General features: G+C 44.2%; 2 protein-coding genes across 2 annotated transcripts in view; one reads left to right on the top strand and one right to left on the bottom strand.

Annotated features, from left to right (window-relative positions):
- The first annotated feature begins 13,951 nt into the window (after nucleotides 1-13,951).
- gchfr (GTP cyclohydrolase I feedback regulator) lies at nucleotides 13,952-16,155 on the top strand. The gene is made up of 3 exons (XM_047610870.1): nucleotides 13,952-14,289; nucleotides 14,824-14,918; nucleotides 15,564-16,155. The coding sequence occupies exons 1-3, from the start codon at nucleotides 14,254-14,256 to the stop codon at nucleotides 15,691-15,693; spliced, it is 261 nt and encodes an 86-aa protein (XP_047466826.1). The 5' UTR covers nucleotides 13,952-14,253; the 3' UTR covers nucleotides 15,694-16,155.
- A 3,436-nt stretch (nucleotides 16,156-19,591) lies between these two features.
- dnajc17 (DnaJ (Hsp40) homolog, subfamily C, member 17) overlaps nucleotides 19,592-25,698 on the bottom strand; it is a 29,236-nt gene continuing 23,129 nt past the window's right edge. The window contains exon 11 of the mRNA XM_047610868.1: nucleotides 19,592-19,861. Coding sequence (XP_047466824.1) covers nucleotides 19,736-19,861 — 126 coding nt within the window. The 3' untranslated portion in view covers nucleotides 19,592-19,735. The remainder of the gene's footprint in view (nucleotides 19,862-25,698) is intronic.

Here is a 25,698-nt window from a genome sequence, read left to right as displayed (position 1 = left end):
GACAAGACACTAGTAAATAATGAACCTGAACTTATTTGAACCAGACGAATCTGGGAGCTCATTTCATTTGTTCTGGCAGACCACATCTAGCCTCCCTCTTCGTGAAGCTGATTTCAGCCAGCCTTGCCTTCACTGCGCCTGTTACAGCTTTTTATCTAATACGGAGTGGGTTTTTATAAACAATAGAGATAGATTCCTGCATTAAAGATGACATGTTACAAGCTGCGCTAATGGTATCAAATACACACAGTGTCTCCCAGGAGATATATCCTCTGTGGAATGCATTACATTTGTGGTTATTTTAGAGATTATTCTGGACATAATTTTCCATTGTGCCGGACTGCTGCAATAGCAATAACACTAATTACACACATTTGCATGGCAAAAGCCATATTTGTCCACTCGCATGTTGACATATTGAGGGGAAAAAAATATCCTTTAAGGTACATTTAACACAGATAAGAATGTGTGATTAATTGGCGCTAGTTGCGTGTTAGCTGTGAAAATGATGTGATTAATTGGTTGACAGCGGCAATATTTAGTTTTCGCGAACATTAGATATTTGCACAGCTGCTGAACACATTGCTAAAATTTATGAGGGTTTTCACAAATGTTAGTTGGCATTAGCTTCCAAATTTAATACAGTTGGCCGGGGGAACAAAATAGCGCTAACCTGAAACAAGCTGAGGGGAAATAATGAAAGTATATATTCAATGTAGCTTTGACGGCGTTTATTTTATTTATTTTTTGGAAGCGATGTCTGTTTCGCCAGATCTTGCGAGTATGAGCTGCTGTGACGCAAACAGGTATCAAACAAAGTTAAGCTTCACACTGTGGTGTCAGATTGTTTTTCCATTTTAATGAACAGACTCAAGACACCGACCGACATAACATTATGACCACCTCCCTAATATTGTGTAGCTCTCCCTTGTGCCTCCAAAACAGTTGCAGCTCATCAGAGATGGGTCTTCTGACGGTGTCCTGCGGTGTCTGGCAACAGATTAATGTCAGTAGGGGTCTTTGGGTCCTATGGATCATCCCACAGATACTTGATCAGTTTTGGATCTAGTAAATTTGGAGGCCAAGTCAACACCTTGTACTGTTTTTAATGTTTTTTTGTTCCTAAAGTGATGTGGGGTAAAGGTGTCCAGCCTGGTCTGGTCTAGGTGGGTGGTACATGCATAAGCAACATCTACATGGATGCCAGGTCCAAAAGTTTCCCAGCAAAACATGTTGTCACAAGATGGTCAATGATATTTACTTGTTCTGTCAGTGGTGATAATTTTATTCCTGATTGGTGTATATTTACTTAATATGATGTATTTGGGTCACTCGTAAACTATTCCTTTTATTGGCCGTGTTTTATCTACGGTGAGTGTCATTTCCTCCAGAACACGGCGAGTATCCGTACGTGCCAGTCTGATGTCTTTCAGTAGCAGTGAATGAGAAGCCAACTGAAAATGAAAATTGTGATAAATGGTTAGAGAGTTACGACTTTGTAACAACTGCACATTAAACAGCAACTGGCCGCTTAAGCTGTTGAAATGTAGGTAATGTAACATTCACATCACTTCCAGGTCCACAAGTTTCCCAGCAGCGCGTTGTATTGTCACACGATGATCAATGTTATTTACTTCTCCTGTCGGTGGTCATAATATTATGCCTGATCATAGCAAGTGCATTGTGTCGTTTCTCAACTGTCTCTGGCTATGTAATTATTTATTTTTATTGTGTTCTGCTCGGTTGTCGGTCTGTCCAATTGTGTCCAGATAGCATTTATTTATTTTTGCTCTACATTCATTAGAAATTAAAATGAACTGAGGGGTTCCAGACTAATTTTCCTAGCATATGTCTGGCAATTCGATAGTCAACTGCATTCGATCAAAATATATCATAAGTCATTTACTGAGCAATTACCCTGAGAAAAAGACTGTTCTTACGTTATGTTGTTCTGTATGTTTCTCTTTCTGAGTTCAAAGGACTGTCACTGTCAACAGACTGAGCTTAAGGGGAAGCACAGCGGTGACTGCAGACTGAAATGTTCCTTCATAATTCTCAATTAATGTCACGGTTTGTCATTAAAGAAGATTAAATGTGCCGACGTGCTTCCCCGGAGCCGGTTTTCACACGGACACGTGCACTGGATTAGGGCTAAAAGGGAAAGTACAGAATCTCGAGTACAAACCCAGCAACAAAACCAATATAGTGCAATGACGCCTGAGAGACAAACAGTATGTCAGTCACTGCTAAGATCGGTCCCCATAGCTTTCATGCTGTTAAGCATCTGCTTTCCTAATGGATGTGGTGACTTGTGGATGACCATGTCATCTCGTAAAGCTTGCGTGGTCACGGTGGTTGCGACGGCATGACAGTGATGTTAGCCATGATCCCTTGGCCTTATTAAAAAAAACAAGCATAATTTGATAACATTCATGAAACGCACGCAAGAAACGCAAGAAAGACTACTATGTAGTCCAAGATGCACAGTCAAATTAGTTGGTCCAATTATTATTTTATAACTTTTACACTGTAAAAATGAAGGCAGCATAGCAACTCCACATTGTGTGCAGTAGAGTCAACAAATGATTTAAATTGTGGAAAAGCAGGGCCTCCGTTGCAGTGGGAAGAATTTTCACACATGGTTTATTTAAACCTAGATGCAATTTTGCCTATTTAGCAACCATTAGCAAAAACGGACAAGTTGGGGACTCAACCACATCAACTTATGTGCATAGGTATAAGAGCCTAGCAAGTACATAAGCTGAGTGCTCTTAAACATTCATGAGAATGGACACATTTCACTTTCTTAAGAATCCTTTCTCTTTTAACAAATAGCATGCTGAACCAACAAATCGAAAATTATCTTTTGAAAAGCAAGGTCAAGAGAGTGAAAGGACAGCCAGCACCATTCTGGGTACAATGCGTTTCAGGGAATTGTGCTAACCCATGCTGTGATTGGAAATAAAGCAGACAGTGTGTTTAGCACAAGGGGTGTTAATTTGTCAGAGCGATAATTAGATGTAAGCGGACCTCGTTCCTCAGAGCGCCAACGATAACATACATGGGAAAAGGTACGCTCGCATGGGGGAAATGGTCGAGCTAGAATTCCACGAAGGCAAAGGACATTTATCAGTGATTGCAGAAAGAGCTAAGCGCAACGGCAGCTTGATGCCAATGCAAGAATCCGTGCAGCCAGAAGTGCTGATTGAGGAGTCAGGGGTTTATGGAACAGGACGTGGAAGCAACTCATTGAGAAGGGGTGAAGCAAAGAAAAGAAAAAAAAAAAAAAATCTGAAGCATATTTCACTTTGGCAGGTCCTCACCTTGGTAATATAAGAGTGGTGAACCAGCAGAAGAAGTATGTATGGTTTTCAAGAGTCTGGCAACAAGTTCAACAATTGCTTTTGCTGGCATTTTTATTGCATTTGGACTGAAATTCCAAATCCCTCGGTTAGCGCTGTTTGCCACTACATACCATCTGATGTGGTCAAATCGCTTGCGATGGAAATATTCCGTGCGATTGTCTGACATTTGCGTTTCAAGGGGACTTTCTATTTTTACTTACACGACCGTATCTTGAGAAATTACCATCGCTGGCGCGGGGAGGGGAGCAAGCAACTCTTACCCAGTTTTCTGGATAAGCTTGTGACATCTCTTTCAGATAAGTGTGTTGGGAGGAAACAGATAAAGCTTTCCATGTGGCATCATGTTCTTTTTCTGGCTCGTTCCTTTGCCCGGCTGCCAGAGACCTCTCTTTAATGGAGTGGTGCAGGGGGGACGGGGGGGGGGAGTAGATGGAGAACTTCATGGGGGGAAACAACATGCATGAAGGAAAATAGTCGTCCCAAATGACCGCGGTGGCTGGGGGACAGAAAGTGCACTAATCTGGGCGAGACGCCAAGCCAAACAACCCAAGGGGGCAAAGGTAAAGCTGCGGCTGGGAATGGGCGGGGGGTTCAAATAAAGTATATGGACACGAGGCGAGAGAAGGGGCATCGCAGCGCAAAAAAATGAAAACCTTAGAGGCCTGGGGGGGACCTGGTAGTTGTAGGAGCGTTTCCCCTGAGCAGGAGATCAGAGTCTGGTTGCACGGGGATGTGGAGCCACCTGTTTAATGGTGCTTGGCGTGCAGCAGAGAAAACAAACATGAAACGGGCAAACGTATCCGCGCTCGTGTGAAAACGCGCTGTACATTGCACGGCGCATACGCTCCTCCTTCGCACATATAGACGCGCACTCGACGGCCTCCTGGGTGCTGTTTTCCGTGCTACGGTATGTACTGCCAAGTCACACAGCTTGAGCAGCAGGGAGGTCCAGAAACCCAGAGGGAGATGGTACGTGACAGAGTGCAGGCTAAGTATGAACGTGTGTGTGTGTTAGGTCGGAGGAGCTGAAGTGGATATTTAGCGAAACTCTCCTGAAAACGTCTGTGAGCACAAAGGTATCAAAAAAAATATATATATATATATACTGTATACATAATGACCGGCAGTGTGTTTGGACAATTAGGAACACAAATGAGTTTTTTCGTGGATGGGAGCGGATAAAAAGGACACTGGAGGAAAGGGGTGCAACATCTGATGCCCATGTGCTCCGATGGCTAAAACCATTTTAATCAGGTTTGCGGCTTCACAGAGCCTAAGTAGCTCCCTGTAAAATAAAGAATACATCAAGAGGCACACGACGTCAGCCCCTCTCTGTGTTGGTTTGTGTGCGTGTGACCGGTTGCATGCACACGTGTATACAAACTGCGCTTGGCCACAAAGCGGAGGGAGAAGAAGAGAGGGCATATGAGATCCATGCTGCATCGAGTGCTCTCTCCAAACTCTGAAAGTGATTTTCTCACCGTATCTCGCAGGAAATGATTCATTAGGCTGTGGCCCAGTTGGGATCACTCTGACATGGAATAAGAAACAGCCTCCTCACCCGAGGCTGGTGCACTTGGAGAGCGCACCGAGACAAAGGGGAAGATGGGAAGCAGCCCGTGAAGGCAACGAAAGGAGAAGGGAAGGGGGGTGGAGGGGGGGGGGGGGCGCTAAAACGGCCTGGGTGGATGCAGGCAGAGGATCGGAAGGCAGAGCTGGAGGAGAGGAAGGATGGAATGAAGGAGGGAGGGAAGGAAAAAGGGGAGCCTCTGTGGCTTTGAGTCAACGGTACAACAGCTCCCAGACAAGCTTGTCTTTCCTGGAAAACCACAGAACAACTTAGCACGAAAGAGAGTAATGCATTGTACTAATCTTCCTGAGGTCATCTTGAACACATCTTTGTCAGAGTCTCGCTGTCATGTCTAGGCACTGCAGCACTTGGCTGCCAATGGCAGGGCGGTGTTTACAGATGAGTAAACCATGGCCAGATCTAACCTTAAAACATAGCAGCAGTGAAATGACCGTACGGGCTTGCATTAAATTTCCATCTTTTATTTTCAACTTTCTCTGGTCAGTCGCGTTGTTAAGCTGCTTTTACCTCAGTGTGTACGTATGACATGTCAAACTATTCATTCAGATAGAACAAAGTCCGCGGCGTAGCCAGTTCACCTCGAGTTACAGAATCTTAAATATCACACTTTGTTCCGTTTGCGGTCCAGCATTGGAAGTCTCTCCGTTGAAAATTTATGACCTCTTACCTCGGTGATCCCCAGTGCTCGGGCGTAGTGTTAAACACACCACGTGACGCCGAACAGCTGCTAACGACGTTTCAACAGCTTAAGCGGCCCGGTTGCGGTTTTGACGTGCAATTATTACAGAGCTGAAACTCTCCAAGCATCTGTCATAATTTTCATATTCAGTTGGCTAAATGACCTTCTAATTCACTGCTACCGACGCGCAACAGACTGGCATGTGTGGATACGTCGACTAAAAATAAAACGCGGCCGGTAAAAGGAACAGTTTATAAGTGACTCAGATACATCATATTCATTATGACCACTGACCAGACAAGTAAACATCACTGACCATCTTACAATGACAATACAATGTTCTGCTGGGAAACTGGTGGGCCTGGTATTCGGGTGGATGTTACTTAGACTCACCCATGTCCGCTCTCTGATGAGTCACAACAGTTTTGGAGGCACAAGGGAGACTTACACAATATTAGGGGGGTGGTCATAATGTTATGCCTGATGCTGTATGCGTCCACTCTGCCTTGCTTATAACATGCAAGACACATAAAAAAGTTGAATCGATGTTCATTTACGTCCCTACAATCTTCAGCATTAACCTAATGACCAGAAATGTCCTCCCTTTTTTACTGCGTCTCTAGAAATGTACCACTGAAATGTTTTACAAGTAGCAACAACTTACCAAGCAACGTTATGATCTATACCAGGGGTCTTCAGCCTTTTTCAGGCCAAGGACCTGCAAACTGATGAAAGATAAAGTAGGGACCCCCTACCTACCTACTATATGTGTGCATTCAATGTTAAGCTATTCAAATAATACACAGGTTCAAATACTCTTTCTAGTGTGGGGCTCTAAATGAAACGGCGCGCTGCTGAGACAGCTCCTGCATCGCTGAATGAGTGAAACGCTGACTGAAAGATAACGTCTTCTGCCTCCGTTTATCCCCTTTACTAAAATATGTGGGATTCATGTCAACGTGCAGTATTAACCGAAATTTCAATTTGTGGGGGGAAATTAAAAAAATATTTATATAAAAATGTCTAACTTATTCTTTTATATAATCTTGAGGGTAATACATTGTATAAATAATGTTCCTGAGAAGCAGATGAAACCACAGGCTTGCTGCCACTTCCAGTTCATCCTGTTGCTCATATGCTGTACTGTATACACTACGGCAATTAATATTAAATTTGTGTAAGGAAATGATGATCTATTGGCAACAGTTTGCCGAGGCAGCTGTAAAACAGCTATAAAATACAGCTCCTACCCGTTTCATTCAGCTGTGGAATTTTATTAAATAGCGGATAAATTCACGCGCATTTACTCTGTGTTTGGACGCACATCCCAACTTCCCGAAGAGACCCCGTCAACTTGAGAGATAGTAGAAGATGGGGAGGATCTGACTCGTGTGGAATGCAATGTGGTTTAAAGTGAAAAGAGGAGTACTGAAGATAAAGCAGACTTCGTCTTGAATCGGTTAGATGCGGGACGAGGGTGGATACGAAGAAGAGAGCAACCGAAGATAAGAAAGAGACGCCTGGATTATGTGTTAAGCTTCATTACTCAATCCCCCACACTGTTTAATCAACTGAGAGATAGGGACGGATGGAGGGTAAGCATAAATGGGGCACGGAGTGGAAGTGTGTGAGTGTGTGTGTGTGTGTGTGTGTGTGTGTGTGTGTGTGTGTGTAGCAGTGTGGGTGTCCATGGCTCCCCCGTGACCTCATGCTCCAGTTGAAACTTGTAATAAAGCAGCAAATTATGAATTAGATAAGTGTCAGTGAGCTATTGGTCTGGGAACACAGCAACCATCCCGACCACACTACATTTGAGAATGTTACTTTCCTCCCTCAACTTCATCCATCATCTTGTAAAACCGTAGCAGCCTGTGTGTCTGAGCGCATGTGTGCGTCCCAAGAATTTCCACTGAGTTACTCACGATAGGCAGGCCGGCCTCAACGTACCTCAAAACCCAGAAGACGTGTTAAACGATGAGATTCCGGATGCATTCCCTTAATGGGTGCAGACCCACCATGGTAATTTACTTGTTATCTGTCACAACAAGGCAATAAAATCCTACTGCCCGGATGGTGATTTATCGTCGGGCTGCGCTGAAGTGGTGTTTAGCAGTGATCCTGGTGATCATCCTTTTATCTCTACACGTGTCTAGGGTTTGCGTTGACATCGTTTGTATATGTCACCTGTACTTCCAGTCCCTCCCTGTTTGAGAGTCCATTTCTTATGGGAAGGTCGTAGATCATGAAGTATAACAAGGGAACCCCCATAAAACATATGGCCTCGATCAGAGTCAGTAGTACCATGACATCATTGTCACATAATTGACTCTCGTCGTCTGTCACTCTCTCCGCTTTGTTGTTAGGGCAAATGGAGGCCGCGGTTATTTGAGTTTTCCTCTTTCACATGATTAACTGCAGACTGCAATATTAAAGTCTACTATACATCTTCAGTTTATATTCTCCTCTCTGTATAGTTCTTTTCCAGCCTGATATATAGCAGACAGTTGGACTCTTCATTTCAAGGCTCTGCTGATTTATTAACGGAAAATCGCGCTGGGCTTTGAACTGAAGGATAATGCTTCCCTCTGTACCTGCCCGACAGACACTGGTTAAGCAATTTTTAAAAAAATCCAACACACGACGAACGCAATTCCGGCGAAGTAACCAAAGCAACAAGTGATGACCGTAAATCGTCGACTCTAAGCGGGTATCGGCATCGAGCGCCGAAGCAGCTGCTTCTCAGCACGTCGTCACAACGTGCATCACTCCGCGCCGTGCAGCTGCTAAGATGATATTTAAACGTAAACCAGAGAGCTCCTTGTACGCTGAAGGCCAGCTGCCACATGTTGCAAACGTGTAATAAAAAAACGGGATATTAACCGCAGGCCTTGTGAGAATAGCGGTTTCAGTCGAAGTGGTATGCATCCATGATGGGATTCCTCTCTGTTCAATAACCCCTCTCTGTTTTTTAGAACCTTATCTGTCCTTGTGTGTTACTTTCCAGATATAATTATGTGTTCCATTAAGGCAATCCCATGAAGTTTAATGAAAAACTAGGTGACATCAACATCCCAGTTGTGAGTAATCCCTTTTCCGACAGACAGTTTGTCTTCAACTTAGGTTTGACTGGAATACAAATTAATCTCTGTCTAAATCTAAAAGGAAATTAGGTTGTATAATAGAAAAAATGGGGCAACTGTCAATCATCTTGATTTCACATCATCAAACTTGTCAGACACTTGAACATACGTTATCTTAACCACCTAAACATGCAGAGGTGGGGAACAACGAGTTACATTTACTTACATTTACTTTTTGAAAAAAGTTGTACTTCTAGGAGTAGTTTTAAATCACTATACTTTTTACTTTTACTTGAGTAGACTTCTGAATGAGAAACTGTACTCTTATTTCGCTACATTAAGCTACTATGAGCTCGTTACTTTCCCCCCGCATACGCCTCATTTTAATGTTTTATTTTGACAGAGAGCGAGACTTCCGCCCAAGGCTCTACCACGTGACTGTGATTCACCAATCACACATAGTCGTGCGGTCTCGTCACGTGACCATGCTCAATCTCGGCGGCGGGACGGGTTGCAGGTTAGCTTTACAATTTACAGTGGTAGCAAACAAAAGAGAGAAACGGCTGAAAAATGTCAAAGTCAACGGTCAGCAATGCAGGAGTAACACTCCTGGCTTCATACTGAAATGTTTGCCTTACAAAAAGTGCGAAACAGCAGCTACATTATGCGGCGTCTTCTGTTTCTACCTAAAAAAAACAGACATTTCAGCTTTCAAAAACATGCAGAGCCTGGTGAAAAAGGACAATGGTTTGGAAATTTGTATTACTTGTCCTTAATTTATTTTTTATTTATTATTATTTTATTGATGTTACTTTTTATTGAAGTACTTGAATTTTCTTGGATTATTTTAATTTAAGCTACTTTTTAATTAATTAATTCATTTTAATTGATTTAATTGATTGGGTAATTATTGATTTGCCTAAAGATGATTATTTTGTATTTTTGTCTGTCTCACTGAATGCTTGTGTTAACAAATAAATCAGACGTTACCCAACAGTTACTCAGTACTTGAGTAGTTTTTTCACCAAGTACTTTTTTACTCTTACTCAAGTAAATATTTGTATGACTACTTTTTACTTTTGCTTGAGTCGTATTATTTTGAAGTAACAGTACTTTAACTTGAGTACAATTTTTGGCTACTCTACCCACCTCTGCTAAAATGACAGATCTTACACTTGAAAAATTATTATTTGATGCTACTTCAGTGTTTTAGTTCAGCTGAAGTCCCGTCTGCTAACATGGAGGTGGAGCTTATGACCTATGCTGCGGCCTGCCACTAGGAGGCCACTCTCTTTGGCTTCGCTTTTGAGGATCTGCCATGTCGTCCATGTTTATCAATCTACTCAGTAAATAATGCATAGATTGTGAGTTCATAGACACGGGCTTTCTACCAAATCTCAAATCGTTTATGTTGGATGGAAATGTGAATACAAAAAGATCAATATAATCCACATTTCTATTTAAGGAATCCAGACTGAAATACATTAAGTATTGATAATTAGTTACTTGATGCCCATTGTTCTGCAACACAGACAAGAACAGGATTCGCATAGATTATACACTATTTTATGTGTTCTTCCATTCATTCTGCATCATGTTGTTTCCTTTTATCAGTCTCATTTGCAAAAACCCCTAGGGACACGCTCCACGCACAGAACCGGCCCAAACTGACGTGATGAGAGAAAAGACACAGTGTGCAAGAAAATGTCATCCCGAATACCTAATGACATTATTCTTAATCACCGAGCGAAAGTCTCCCCAAACAAACCTCATTTCCAGTATGCACAACCGCTCAAACCACATCCTGGTGTTTCTCAACAAAACGTTAACCTGGTGACAGCGCTCGAAATGTTTCATGGCAAGACGTACGAGGCTGCGATGCCTTGTGAGGTTCCCAACCACAGCAGTATCATTTATCAGCGAGCGCAGCGTGACAAAGAAGGAGGCGAGGTGAGGTAAGGTGAAAAGAGAAGGAGGGGGAGAGAGGAGCGGCGCTGTGAGCTGAGCCGTGGCTGCTGGTTAATATCTCTGCAGCTTAGAGACACTTTATGTAAGCGTCAGGTTGTAATCTGGAAAATAGCAAAGGGAAGGAGACCCAAGATGCATCCCCTCACAGAAAAGGGAGTGTGAAGCTCCTCTGAGAGGAACCAGGCGGACACAGGCACTCACAAGTATAAATTTACAAGTATTAAAGTCTAAAGAAAAAATACATGACCCTAAAATGCAACGATTCATCACAATTAAACACATGTAAACCTATACGCCGTGTAACCCTAACAGCCAATCCATCACAGAGCTGCCTGTTGTCTCAACTCTCCCACAGTTTAAATCTCTCCGCTGAATATCGGAATATCACCCTAGCACACACGTACAGTAAATCACCGAATACATACAGTGCCTGCTGCATAATTTATTCCTATTCAGCCCGCGCTCCGTGATTTAAAGTGATTGCTTTAGCAGCGCAGCCTTTCAGTGCAGGTCTTTACCCACGCACATTCGCAGCAAGTAAATCCGTCAAACATGTTCATCGCAGGAGGCTTGATGCTGTGTGTGGGATGTTTGGCACTCGGGGGAATTAGACGTTACAAGAAGACGAAGTCCATTTTTCAAGGATTACTCTTCCTTTCAGGGTATACACGGTGAATATGTTGCCCTGAATGGAATATGGTTAAATAAACAACTGTGTTTCACTTTTCTTTTCTGCTTATTTTTAACAAAAATGTAGTTTAGCTCTGAACAATTCTGATACGTTGGCAGGATATGTTATTTATCAGTTTACAAACAAAGAAAATAGTTCACACATACTTATCAAAATCATTTTTAAAAAGTGCAACTGGACTCGGATGAGCGGCGAAGCATCTTCTCAAAACTCCTTTTGGATTACCGCGACCTGGACAGACAACACAAACATACATTTGTGGAAAATCAAGTTTTGTTTTTGTGTGACATTTCTAGGTTTGATTGACGGGTTCCTGCAGCAAGCATTCACACTTTAGCCAAGAGGTCGAAGGCAAAGGCCTCATTAAAAGATCAAACTGCTTCCTGTGGACCCACCAGGGATGTGCTCCACTGTCACCGCCGGTCACAGAAGAGGTGACCCTGGAATCTAATAACCAGCAGCAGATGAGCCAGCGCAGGAAGACGCTGCAGGAGCGCAGGAAGTCAGTCGAGTAGAAAAAAAAAAAAAGCTTGCAGAGTGTTCTTTTTGGCAACAAGGGGGTCCCTGTTTTTTTTTTTTTTTTTTGTGTGGGGGGCCTTGGTTATAACCCTGCTGCTTTCCTGTTTTCTTTCCTGCAGCGGGTCTCAGGTTAGCGGGGACAAATAAAACATGAGAAAAGACACATCCCATAGTCTCTGTTTCAAAAATGATTGGGATGGCGGCTCGTTTATCTGATGGACTAAATGCCAACATTGGTGAACATTTGTGCCGTTTTCGGAAAGCACTGGATCAACCTTAATAAATCTACGGTGCAGAACGTTCACACACAATGTAAATGTAATCAACGTCGGATTAAGCTAAATCAGAGACGGACAAAAATCACAGTTATGCTGCAGTGATGTATTTTATGTCAATCCGAAATGAATGTTTGGTAGAGCTGAAGAGAGGAACCACGTCAGCAACAGAGCCGCCTACAGCAATTAAGAGAACAGAGTCTATGACAGGGAAAGAGTAGTTACAAATGTGACTGAGGTTCTATGAATTCACCATCTCTGGTGCTCGAGAACAACGAGGAAGCGTGAAAAAAAAAGTTACAATGCAACCAAAGTTCTATCTATCTACCTACCTACCTATGTAGGTAGTGTATTATATGACGAGCTTATGTGAATGCAAAATGATAATAATAATAATAATATTTTTATAAATAGCACTAAGCCGAGTTTAATATAGAACACATATAGTAGGTAGGGGTTCCCTACTTAATCTCTCCATCAGTTTTGGGGTCCTTGGCCTGGAAAACATTGAAGACCCCTGCCATGGGCGAAGAGAGGTGCTAGAGTTGCCAACAATAACTAAGCCTATGGCGGAGAAACGAGAGTTACAGAGTTACCGTGGTCCAGAACAATGAAATACAATCAAGGAAGTGTCCAAGAAGAGTTTCTTCTCTGCGTTAAAATGTTTGACTCAACGACAAGCGCCGATTTCTCTCGCTCTGATGTCTGTTGCAGAACTGTAGCACAGAAGGGCTGTAGGCAATTACTGAAACTGCCAAGAGGTGGAGAAAGAAAAATCCACAATGTCACTTTAATTGCACAATATTTTAAACATTCTGACCGATTCGAAAGCTTGTGACAAGAGATTGAGTCGGTGGCAAAATCACAGAGTAACACAGCACAGACAAAGCGGTATTGATGTTGGAAACCAGTGGGCGGTAATCTTCCAAGCACCTGTGTCTGTCTGAATGAAAGGGTTATAGACTGCAGGCTTAATTTCAGGAGGCGGTAACAACACTGGCCACGACAGACTAATCTGACAGTGAACAGCATTTACATGGCTTCACAATCCAAAATACTAGAGTTGTACCAAATTAAGGAAGGATATCCGATAAAAATATTTCATTTCACGGTAAACCACTTGGGAGCATGTCTTCAAAACTGATTGTAGTACAGGGACATAAAGTAATTATCAGGCTTAAAATTACACTTCCCACTCAGAGAGTCGAACTGTAATGTTCATCAGGCTCTCAGCGCATCCGCAGGACATTACATTCATATTGCTGATGTTATCAGAGTCCCTACCATTGTTGTTTGCCTTCAGTCTATGTCTTTCATTTCCCTCTCGGTTACAAGACTGATCCAAAATTATTATTATTATTATTATTATTGCGCCGAGGAGGAAATTAATAAATCTGTGAGAAGCACCGGTTTCCAGACAGTATAGGTTTAATCTAATACATGCACACATATAAGTTTTTTGGGGGGGTAAATGTATCAAGCAAATTCAGTCTGTGTGAAAAGAGAGACCACATGTGGTGCACTTGCAGTCAAAAGTTTGGACACGGTTTCCCATTGAACTGAATGAGGAGGCGTGCCCAGACTTTTGACTGCAAGTGTATATTTTCATTTGCGCAAAGCATTGGATCAAATGAAAAACGCCTAATCCAACTGAATAAACTCGCGTGCCATTTGCCTCGCTAAACAAAAACGAAGAGGTTAAATCCAAGCCACAGAATGGGAAGATTTTAAAGCAGGCTCTTGAATTGACGAAGATGAAAAGAAACGCTGCTTAATTATCGCGAAGGAAGAAAACTGTGTCGGTAAACATTTCCTCTGCTGCGTGAGCGCTGGCCAACAACATTTCTCATGTCAACAAACTAGTGATCGTTGACAGTTGAGCAAGACTCTCTTGTCGGAGCGGGCAGCGCCGCTGACAGATGCTGAAGGGGAGAGTCGTGATTGGTCCGCCGCGGTGGGTGTTTCCGCATTCCGCGAAGAGCTGTCAGTGAGGAGCGCAACTTGGAGCGGACACCGTCGCGTCCGCGAGGAGACCTCTTCAGTCACTCCCAGGAGAATAAAGGACCGCGGCCGCAGGAGAGCAGGATGCCTTACATACTCATCAGTACGCAGATCCGACTGGTGTGTATCCTGCATCCGCAAATGACTCGTGTCATGCTTTGACATGGAGGCGCGTTTGAGTTTCAGATTCCGGGATGGATTTATTTATTTGTCTACGCAACATTGCGCACACTGCTAATCAATCAAGGTCGCCACTAGCAAATTATATTCATGCAGTGGTCTGTAATATTCGGCGTGCTGAGGGGGGGAAACAAACAGCCAAGGCTACAAACGGAGCGAGCAGCGTGTGTATGTTTTAGTTTTTGTGCCCTAAATTGAAAACACATGCTGCTGGCCTCTTGTTGCGCATGTTCACTTCGCCGTCTGCAGGAACCCTAATTCTATAGCCTCCGAGTATAGCATTGGATCATCTATTTTTAGTCTGTCCAGAGATTATGATCCGCACCTGCCAGAGGGCTGCAGGTGTAGCCGGTGATATCCTACCAGAGCTCTGCGAACGACGGGGCAGCGTGTCTTGTTAGAGCGAAGCAACGATTCCCCATTAAATCTAAACTATAAGCTGTGTAGGTAATGTGTGTAATTACTGTCTTGCAGGAGACTGGGCCAACAAATGTGGGCGATGAATTTTCTGATCCGGCTCTCATGAATTACCTAGGAGCAAGGAAAACCACCATGCTGGGAAATAATTTGTGAGTACTAAATAGGACCGGGTAGGTTATTGTTGTAGGTGACATAAAGTAAATGTGACAGCACCTGAGGATACGGAGTCTACTTGAGAGGAATAATTCTCTACAGGGACCAGTCCACGAAATCGCCAAAAGTCCCTCAGAGCAGTCACGGATTTCTAACCTGATTTCTATTTCCGTGAAACCAAATCCAACAACACAATGGCAGTGTTCTCCCGTTGAGCTCCGCACACAAGCAGAATCAATTTATACAGAAAATGTGCCCACAGTGGGTCTTATTTACACATTTATGCACTTAAAAGCGGTGTTACTTTGATTCTGGCAGCCTGCGTGAACATATTGACGACAGAGCCGAGATCAGGTCACATAGAGGGGGGAGAAAAAAAAAAACCTCCAGTGAGGTTGAGGAAGGCTGCTGCTTTGCAGATTTAGAGTAAACCATTCAAGGTGATGGAATACAGATCAGGGAAGTGTTGTCATTGGCAATCTGATTCAAATGCTGCTGGGAAATGAACCAAGGTGTGGAAGGAAGTGAACGAGCACCAGGACAATTAAAAGCATTCTACTTTCCAAGCAGAGTTTACCGAAATGCAGAGATATCCCACATGTGTGGAAAGAAGAATTACTTTGTGTTTACGCTCGTTGCAGTTCCGAGTACCATGTGGATGACCCGCCTCGCCTCGTGCTGGACAAGCTGGAGAAGATCGGCTTCCGCGTGCTGACGATGACCGGCGTGGGGCAGACGCTGGTGTGGTGCCTCCACAAGGAGACGGAGTGAAGCGACTGTGGATTGTGTCAGAGCAGCTGTAAAAGCCTTAAAGGGAGAATTGTACTGAAAAGCTTGGTCGCCTGTTTGTATTACTTGACTTGCTCTGTTTTTGACTCATTGAAAGCTGCAAAATCACGTCTTTACAGTTAAGATTATCCCTCACATCGATATGGCTTCAGATTACTTTGAATAGGTGATAGGTTACTAATTTCAGGGAATAACAAAACCACATTCCGGAGATTTTATGTTTTAGGTTCTTTGCGATGTTGCTGCTGTTTACTACTAGATACCAAATAGAGAAAGTAAAGTAGTTCACTGTACAGTATATATCATGTCATCGCATCCAGCAGTTCTCCTTCTCTTCTGTCTCAGTCTTTGTATTTCCAGCACTGTGTAAAGATGTATTTTTTATCGTGCGTTTATGATGTGGATTATTTGTGTACTTAATAATAAAACAATTCACAGACCAGACATTTTCGACACCATCGCCACCTGAAGGACAAGGAGAGACTCTTTTGAGGACAACGACGTACACGTTTTAGCCGTGGTTTGACAGGGTGTAAAGGAAGTCGCCTATGTCAAACTGGAAAGCCCTTTCTCTGAGCAGGATTAGGCGGGGCATTTTCCGTCGATCGAAGAAGACAGTCTCAACAAAAAGTTTCACATCTTGAGACCAGAATCTGCGGTCATTAATGGGTTGTTAGAATACCATTTACTGGGGTAAGAAAACAGGATCAGAGCTAATTTGTCCAATTACAGGAGAGTATCTGGTTGTTGCAGGGCCTAGCCACACACAGATGCCCCTAATAAGACCTCAACTCCCCACCGGTCATTAGTTAGTTAGTTAGAACTGAGGAAGTTACGTGGATGAGTGGTGAAATGTCTTCAAGGCCAGTTCAAACCGTCTTATAATCAACTTTACCCAACAGAAAATATAAAATACACGATGAGCCCGCTTTTATTATGCAAACTTGGAGCTCTACGGCAAATTACGCGGATGCTACGTGCTCAGAGATGACGCACCAGCATTGCAGGCACATGGAGCGCCTGAGCGGGCCTGCGAGAGCCAAAAAACACTGGGTGGTTTCATTACGGCCCCAGGTCTGCCAGTGCATGTCTGGGGCCGGCCCGGATCACTAACCCGCAAACCAGAAACGTAGCCAGCCAGCATCGCAGCCAAACTCTTACCAGATCTGCTGCCTCACACATGACTTTCCTTCCACCTCCGCGCTACAGATCAAAAAGGTGCTGGTGCTTCCCAGTTCTGCGAGCGCAGATTCCAGTTCGCACACAGCAACGCGATGGGCTCTATAGGCGAACAAATGCGAGAGAAGACGAGACTACCGAGATTCCGAGCCTCTGCTGTAATTGTTGATACGACGGAGCGTTCGACTGTCTCATCCTCCCATCCTGGTTCGCATGCAGCGCAAGCCACTGTGGGCTTAGGGCAGGGTTGGTGGTGAATGTGTTTCCTGTAATTGTATTTCCTCTGTTGTCATTTGGACAGAGTTTGTGTGTTGCTGGGCCTCTTTTTTTTTTTTTTTGCAGATTGCTGGGATATTGAAAAAGGCTACGCATAAACAAAACCATGTGATGAGGGGATTTTGCAGGAGGAGAGGAGCAGATGTCTCCCACCACACCGCTCCACAGCTGGACATTGTGTAACAGAGCCACGGCGAGGCAGCGCAGGAGTGGCAGGGAGACGGATGACTGGATTGGATGTTGCGAGGCTAACATGTGGCCCGCAAATAACACAGTGACGGGAGAAAGCGCTGCCACACAGGCCTGCAAATACAGACACAGCATTACGGAGCCTCGGGAGACAGGAAAAAAAAAAAGAGACTGTTTGGATGGATACATGTTCCACAAGCAGAGGACCTTGTTTTAAAACTCGCGATGACCGCAGTAGTCTGGCAGTGTAAGGTCTGACTTAATGTGGGTCACGGAGCAGGAGGAGGATGTTTCTTGTTATCAGTTACATAAGCCCAAGTTTAAGTTTGAGGATAACCAATCATCACCGTCGGAGGACAGAAGACAGATCTCGAAGCAAGTGGCATGTTCTTCAGTTAGACCGGGGTCATGGTCCGCGGCGTGAGCCAACAGAACCAAGGGTGGAGTGAAGTGTGTGAAATGGAAACCCTGCGGTGGCAAGGTTGTAACAAGGTTGAAACAAACATTTTGTGCAAAATCTTCTCTTTACTCACTCCAGCGATATAAAAATATCAGATGTTCACAGCGGTGGACCACACTGTATGGAGTAGGTCTTCAAACATTAGGGACTTCTGAGATGAAAGCTTTCCACTGGTGATTAAAGCTTTCAGTTTAAAAAAAAAAAAGAAGAAGAAGAAGCAAATTTCTATCTTGGTGGAAGACGAGATTGATGAAAGTCCTGCGTCTGTGTTCACGTTCAAGAGTCAGATGTGGTCGTATGGGGAGGGGTGGATGCTACCTGACCAGCTCTTGGTCACTCCCAAGGCTCTCCCCACTGGTTGCTTGGCAACCACACGGCGACAACAAGACTCCCAAAAAGTTACCTTTGCCTGCTAGCAGCTCATCACCTTAACCTCCGGTAAAACTCTAACTTGTATTTGTAGTTTGGTTGTTGATTAAAACGAAAAAAAAAAAAAAAAAAAAAAAAAAAGCTCATGTTTCCGCGAATCAATTCCGCGAATCGATGTCTGTTTAAGACGAGGGCATTTACCGAAATGTTCCATTACCGTGCAACTGACGTAACGTTTCTGGGTATTTTTCACGGAGAAATTTAAGAGTCATCATTTAAGAGTCAAGTTGAGGAAAAGAGAAGACATCAATCCCTACTTTGAACAGTATTATAAAATAAATGGTGTGCGTGTGATTACATACAAACAAGTACCACAGAACAAAAGCCCACCATTGTATGGCCTTTAAATTGCGCAGTCCACAAGGCCTCTTCAGTCTGGCGTAGAGATTTAGATATACTCTACACAAAGCCCAGGGAACAATCATCTAAACCACCAGATCTATAATGGAGGGCCTCCGGAGTATGTTCACTTTTCATCACACCAGGCCACAAGAATTCCAAAGAAGCCTACCTAGTGTTCCAGTTGCAGCCTGATTGCCGGTCTAACATGGGGGAGAAATGATTTCCATGTAGTCACATCGCAGGCTCTGTGGTTTGGATTACTACTAACACTCAAATCACTTCGCAGAGTTTCTGAGGCAACGGGGAAGAATCATTTTTACATTACACTTGTTTGGCTACGAGGAAGAGGTAATGAGCTGTCACGTCTAACCAGACATGCAAATTACATCGTTATATTATTCTGATTACGCGTGGTGTTGCATCAGCCAATCGCCTCTGGCTCTTTTAAAACACAATAAACACAGGCTAAATGCTCACTGGATATCTTCAACCTGTAAATGCCTTCTAATAAATGATGCTAAGTGATGTCATGTTGATTGGCAACCGATCCCGAGAGGTACTCTGATACGTTTTAATCGTGGATTTCGATGACATATATTACAATTTATTACACCGCAATTTACATCCGCCCAAACTCTCCCAGAAACCAATAAGGGAGTGATACAATATTGACTCACATTGGATTTTTTTGTTTTTCTAAAATCAGTCTGTATAACAGATATAAGAGATACTAAAAGATGCTTAAAAATAAAACTAACCATTTTCTTTAGCTAGCCAAAGAGCGTATACACCACAGTGTGGCTGTATTTTGTATTTGGCACCCGTGCATTGGTAAAATACAGTGTCACGTAATATTGTGCAGCACCATCTCATCCCTGTATCCTGTGCATTGAGACTCCTACCTCTGGAGCTAACTGAATCCTGCTGCAGCACGCACTTCTTCTCTACTCTGTCTGTCCCTCAGTCACCTGCATCTTCAGTAAAGGAAACGACAAAACAAACGGATTATAAACACCATTGAGAAGGTTTATTTGAGCACACAGCATTTTACATTAAAAAAAAAAAATAATAATTACGAAACTAAAGCCTGAAACAGTTTTCGTGTAACGGTCACAGGCCGGTACCGAGGTGGGCTCTGCGCTGCTGCTGCTACGTCCGGCCGTCGTCGTCGTCGTCCTCCTTCTGCATTTGTTCTATGAGCCTCTGACGCTCGGCAGCCTGCCTCATCTTCATCATCACCACGCTCTCGTAGTCGCGCTCGTTCGACAGGGAGCCCTTCAGGAGAGACAGACGGGAAATTTCAAACAAGGCAGCAAGAGAGGGAACCAAGTGTGGAAAAGTTAAAAAAAAAACAAAAAAAACAAGAAATTTCAAGAAACTGAAAACAAGGACAAAATATTATGAGGAACTTGGGTTTACAGGATATTGCATTATGGACAAAACAATCAATGTATTAATTTATAAACCCACATTTACAGCCCACAATGCAGCACTGGTATGATTATACTGTCTTTGCTCCAGTCTTTCCTACACTTACCATAATGACTAACAACTAGCAAGGCTAGCAACTTTTCATTAGTCACAACCCTAGTTTCCTGTTATAAATGCACGGTCTCACAGCCCACAGATGTAACTCTGATCACATCATCAGGGCAAACTTCCTCAAAAGCCACAGAAAAGGTTACACTACAGGCTGTGTAGGCGCACGCTGATGTGTTAAATCAGCGGTGAGGCCCCTTTTCATTTAAGGAGGATGTCTACCAAGCCATTACAGCGGCAGCCTCACAGGAAAATCAAGCATTTCTGCGTTTTACATCGTGACAACGGCCACTCGGGACAGATGGAGCGCGAGAACCACAGTCGAGGTCCCGTGTCTGTTTGCTTTCACGACCAGGCCTCCGGATGCAGATTCGGGAAGATGCTCTCGACTCAGTTGCCATTAGCGTGACGACGGGGCGAACATGTTCGAGGCGGCGTCCCGCCGAGGAAAAGTGACAGCATAATTCCTCTGCCTCAGGTCATCGAAACCCCAAAATGCGGGTTGGAATTAGGCCTGGCATCTGCCCCGCCTCTCACAGTTGCTGTGCGATTTCTTTGAAAGGGCTTCGGCTCGCTCGGTGATGGCGACAGATTCTTTTGCTGCGGGGGGAAACGGAGGGCAGCCATTGGCTGATGGAAAAGGGTGGGACACGGGCCAGGCGCCTCGCACACAATGACTGTTCTATTTATACAGAAAAAGAGTTACACAAGCATCCAGGTAGAAGAAGACTCCGCTGAGGCATGGGAACACTTAAAGAAATTCAAGGATGATGCTTATGCTGCATGTGAATACTTATGCGCATTTAAACTAGACATATGCACTACCAGACACCAGCATCGCAGTCTGAGGGGGGAGGAAGGCCATGTGTCCACAGTGTAAGACATTGTTTTAAAAGGATTATATCAAGGAGGACTTCAGGGCCAAGGAAGTGTCTCTTTAACAAGACAGTGAGCTGCAGGAGAGAGGGAAGGAGGGAGGGAGGGGGGGTGCATTATGGTCTGGGAGAGCGAGTGAGAGCAGTTTGAAGAGGAGAGGTGCGTTTTTCTCAATGCACTCGCTGAGCTAAGCCATCTGGAAAACATCACGGGGACTCCAGCATCCATGTGCTGAGAGAAAGAGGGTAAAGTGTGGAGGAAGAAGAGAGGAGAGGGTCGGTGAGGGGAAGTCACCCCCCCACCCCCCCCACCCCAGCTCCCCACTCCCAACCCCTGGATTGAGGAAAGCTGCTATTATCATTCCAATAATGTGAGCTCAAGCCCTCGTCTGACACGTAACTATGAAATATCACGCGAACACCATTAGGTAAATAAACAACTCTTGCATCTTTAAGTTAAATAAACCACGAGTACACAAGCGATGGTGGGACAGATCCCCCTCCTCTTTAGCAAACACACCCCTGCTCTGTCACGCCCTCTACTGGCCACAGCGCTAAAATGCAGCGAAGAAGCCACATGTCAGAATAGGCCTGACCTTTCCCAAAGTCTAGCGTGGTCATGGGCAGACCGTGCCACTAATGATGAAGGGGAATTCTGAACATTAACAGGTGCTTTATGGGCGATGTGACGCATTTCTTCTGAGGGATGAGGGATGTTTCCTTGCCTGGGGTGTTAACTTCCAATGTACATGTTTAGCCAGTGCATCACTCTGTAACTAAACACTCACCGTGTGCATATGCATGCGTGTGTGTCCATGTGTGCGGGGCGATGGAACGCTGGGGCCCAGGGTGAGCAGGAAACCGCAGAACACAAACAAATGGGCCCCTGCACAAAGTCGAAGGAGGAGGTAGGACGGTAGTAAAACGCACGCACGCATGCATAGATACAAACAAGCTGACGACCAGCTACGTGACATCAGCGCATGGCTGGGCCTCCGAACAGCGCACCCCTGCCTAACCCCAGGCCACTAATGACATCATGAATACCACCAGAGGTGTGAGTCAGGCAGCGCAACAAACACACACACACACACTCCCGACAATCCTCCCCGCACACAGCGGGAGAGATATCTCGGAGCGCAGGTGGCCGCCGCGTTCCCACAAAACGGATCGGCTTCACATTACAGCATTCATTCACGAGAGAGAGAGTGAGTGAGGAAGTACGTGCAATAAGGAACCGACATCGTGCGGACATCAGCAAGATGAGACTCATTTCTCAAAACGACTTTAAAAACATTTTATTTAGCTAGAATGCTCAGAATGCTATTCCGTGCTCGTAGGCTCTCACTACAGGTTAGCAGTTTCTATTTGACAGTTAAAATAAATATATTACACATTAGAAGCATCCACTATCAGATATCTGTAACTAGTCGTCACTGAGCCAAGAAGTGACTTTATAGACTTCCAAGAGAAGAATGGGGTTTTCTTAACAAGCCTGCCTTGCGGTCCAGGCTAACATTTCAGCCTCTAATGCACTGTGGTGGAGTTAATCAAGGAGCTATTTATCTGCAGTCAGTGTGGTGGCGTAATGTGTGCGTTTCTGTGCGTGCGTGTCATTGAGCTGCGGAGTTTGTGATTTATGAGAGCAGATACTTATTCAGTGCATCGTTCGTGTGCACGGAGGTGTCCTAGCGCTCCCGCTAACTCAAACAAACCGCCCGGGGGGGCACGGCGCATGCAACACCGGAGCCAAGGTGAAATTCCGGTGCAGACTAAACTTAAGTTTCGTAAAAACGGTAGAGGATTAATCATCATTCATTACTCGACTCGGGGGACATGAAACCCCAAAGGTTTGGACTATTATACTGTTTTTGTTAGTGAAGAACAAACACTTCATAGAGATTAAGGCTCAAATCTACTTCCTGTATTTAACCCTTTACATGCACACATGTCTCGCAAACATCTGGTTTCAGAGTCAAACTCCAACGTAAGACCTCCTTTGATTTGACAGCAAAAGCCATGGCACCAAGTAGAAAAGAAAAAAAAACCCTCTTGAATGCACTCTGAATACATCCACAGACCGGAGAATTTACAGCCATCCTTGAAACGACACTGGGGTGTTTACAGTATGTCAAACACAGCCCTTTTAAAATCACAGAGCCAGGCTGCACATGAAATGAGGCCCGTACAGTGACACTGTACCTAAAATGAAATGTGGGTATTAATATTTCTATATAGCGACTAGGGTTATAGCCTTGCATTTGTATGCATCCATCAGTTTACATCCATATCTGTCCAGAGTCATAATATATAGCTAAGAAGAAATCATTTTGTTTTATTTCATATGAAACATGTGGACGTTTGTGTCAAAATTAAAGATTAAAGAAAGACAAATGGACAGGACAACATAGCCACAACCTGGGCATGAAAACCTACGAAAAAAACGTGTGAACGTGAAAGGTATTAGCAGCTGTGAGTGGGCAGCAGATTCAAGAAAAAATAGCGAGCAAAAATCAGCAGTGAGGTGCTATGTAAGTAGATGTGTGCACGCGTGGTTGTGAAACCATGTGGTCGTAGGTGGTCACGGTATTCGGCAGAATAGAAGCCTGTTGGGTGGAGGCAGCGGAATCTGTAAAAGTAAAGGAAATAAACAGTGAAAAGAGAAATGGCAGCAAAGACCTGAACTCCCGGTGCCCTGGCATTTCTCTCTATGATGGATGAGCTCAGGGATCATAGAATAGGGAAGCGAGGGGGGGTTGGCCTCTTTAATATCCAACAATACATCGTTGTAAAAGTGAAATTACGTCTTTCGAATGCGAGTCGTGCGGGAAAAACACTCTGATTGTAACAGATTTGCCGTTAAAACAAAAGAGGCCAAAGAACTGCTAAGAATACCATTCGAACCTTGGACACGTCAAAAAAAGAGCTTAGGCCTTACGAGGGGAGAAAAAGAGAAAATTAAACCAATGCTCTAAATACAAACAAGGCTGGTGGAATGTGTCTAAAAACACACACACAGTAATCTAAATAACACACGATTTAATAATTACTAATGACTCTTTGCCAAGACACACAATATTCCCAGCTTTCACCGACCACCCACGTTCACTGGAAAACAATATACACATGTAAACTAAATCCTGCATTAGATACACGGAAACTGCACAACAATTTATGTGTCTGAAGGAAAAGAGGAAATGAAGTAAAAAATAAATAGTTAATAGTGAAACTTGGTATACAGTAACGTACACCGATCAGGCGTTACATTATGACCACTGATAGGAGAAGTCAATGACACTGACCATCCAAACAATGTTTTGATGGGGAATGTGCGGATGTAACTTAGTCATTACTACCCATCTAGACCAGGCTGGCCTGACTGACAGACAGCACAGAGGCACTAATCAGGGCAGCACAAGAAGAGGTCCTAAGTGCAAGAGCCATAAAGGCCAAGATCCACCAGAGCAGATCAGCAGATCAGACCCATGGTGCAGTCTGTACAAAGATGCAGTCCAGCACACAGCAGCAGGGTGTAAGATGCTAGCCGGGTCAGCTTATATGGAGAGGTGCAACTGGTGGCCGGGACAGCGTACAGGAACATCTGTACCCAGTATGGAATAGAAGCACCCAAGTCCCAATGGGACATACCACAGAATGGGGTGGAGAACAACAGGGCCAAGGTTCTGTTGGACTTCAGCTTCCAGACTAACAAACAGGTCCTGGCTAAACAACAAGACGTAGTGGTGGTGGACAAAGTTCAGAAGAGGGTGGTGGTGATAGATGTGGTGATACCAGCTGACACCAACATCAGAAAGGAGGAACATGAAAGGGCTGAGAAGTACCAAGGGTTGAAAGAGCAGCTGGAACGGATGTGGAAGGTTAAGGTGAGCGTGGTAGTGGTAGTAGGAGTACTCTGGACAACGACCCCCAAACGGGGAGAGTGGCTCCAACAGATCCCAGGGACAGCACCTTAAGAGTCTGGAAGAGATATTGCACAGAACTCTCAAATTCCCAGGAGGAACCAAGCTTGAGGATGACACAGATAGATGTTTTTTTTTTTTTATTTCATATATGTGTGTGTGTGTGTGTGTGTGTGTGTGTGTGTGTGTGTGTGTGTGTGTGTGTGTGTGTGTGTGTGTGTGTGTGTGTGTGTGTGTGTGTGTGTGTGTGTGTGTGTTGGCGGCACAGTGGCTCAGTGGTTAGCACTGATGCCTCCCAGCAAGAAGATTCAAGACACGAGCCTCAGGTCGTTCTGGGTGGAATTTGCATGTTCGCCATGTGTCTGTGTGAATTTTCTCCAGGTAATCCGGTTTGGTGTTTTGTTCACTGACGGGCGGAGGTATAAATCACATCTCTTCATTACTTAGGGCAGTATTACTGTAAATGACCTCATCCACATCTATCATTCTTAGCCAGCCTAGTCATCTTGCTGTGTCAGACCTGACGTGCCGTCAGCTACTGTTAGCTATGTAATGTTTTTAATGAGTCTGCACTTAGTATACAATAGCGTAACACCTGGACTTTGGTGTCACATCTCCGTCTGCTGAAATCATGTGTCTGGGCTTCTCTTATCAACCGGACTGCCAAGTTTCTGTTGGAGCCCTTTCAAAAAGCTCATTACTGAGTCATAACTTTGGAGACAAACAGTCACATCAGCTGTTATGATGACGACAAACGTGACACTTCACGCAAGTATTG

This window comes from Mugil cephalus, chromosome 17, assembly GCF_022458985.1.
Source record: "Mugil cephalus isolate CIBA_MC_2020 chromosome 17, CIBA_Mcephalus_1.1, whole genome shotgun sequence".
Taxonomy (NCBI): domain Eukaryota; kingdom Metazoa; phylum Chordata; class Actinopteri; order Mugiliformes; family Mugilidae; genus Mugil; species Mugil cephalus.
This window is presented reverse-complemented; position numbering and strand designations above follow the sequence as displayed.

Coding starts and splice junctions, on each gene's coding strand:
- gchfr (XM_047610870.1), top strand. CDS start 14,254: ATGCCTTACATACTCATCAGTACGCAGATCCGACTG. Junction 14,290..14,823: donor TCAGTACGCAGATCCGACTG/GTGTGTATCCTG, acceptor ACTGTCTTGCAG/GAGACTGGGCCAACAAATGT. Junction 14,919..15,563: donor ACCATGCTGGGAAATAATTT/GTGAGTACTAAA, acceptor CGCTCGTTGCAG/TTCCGAGTACCATGTGGATG.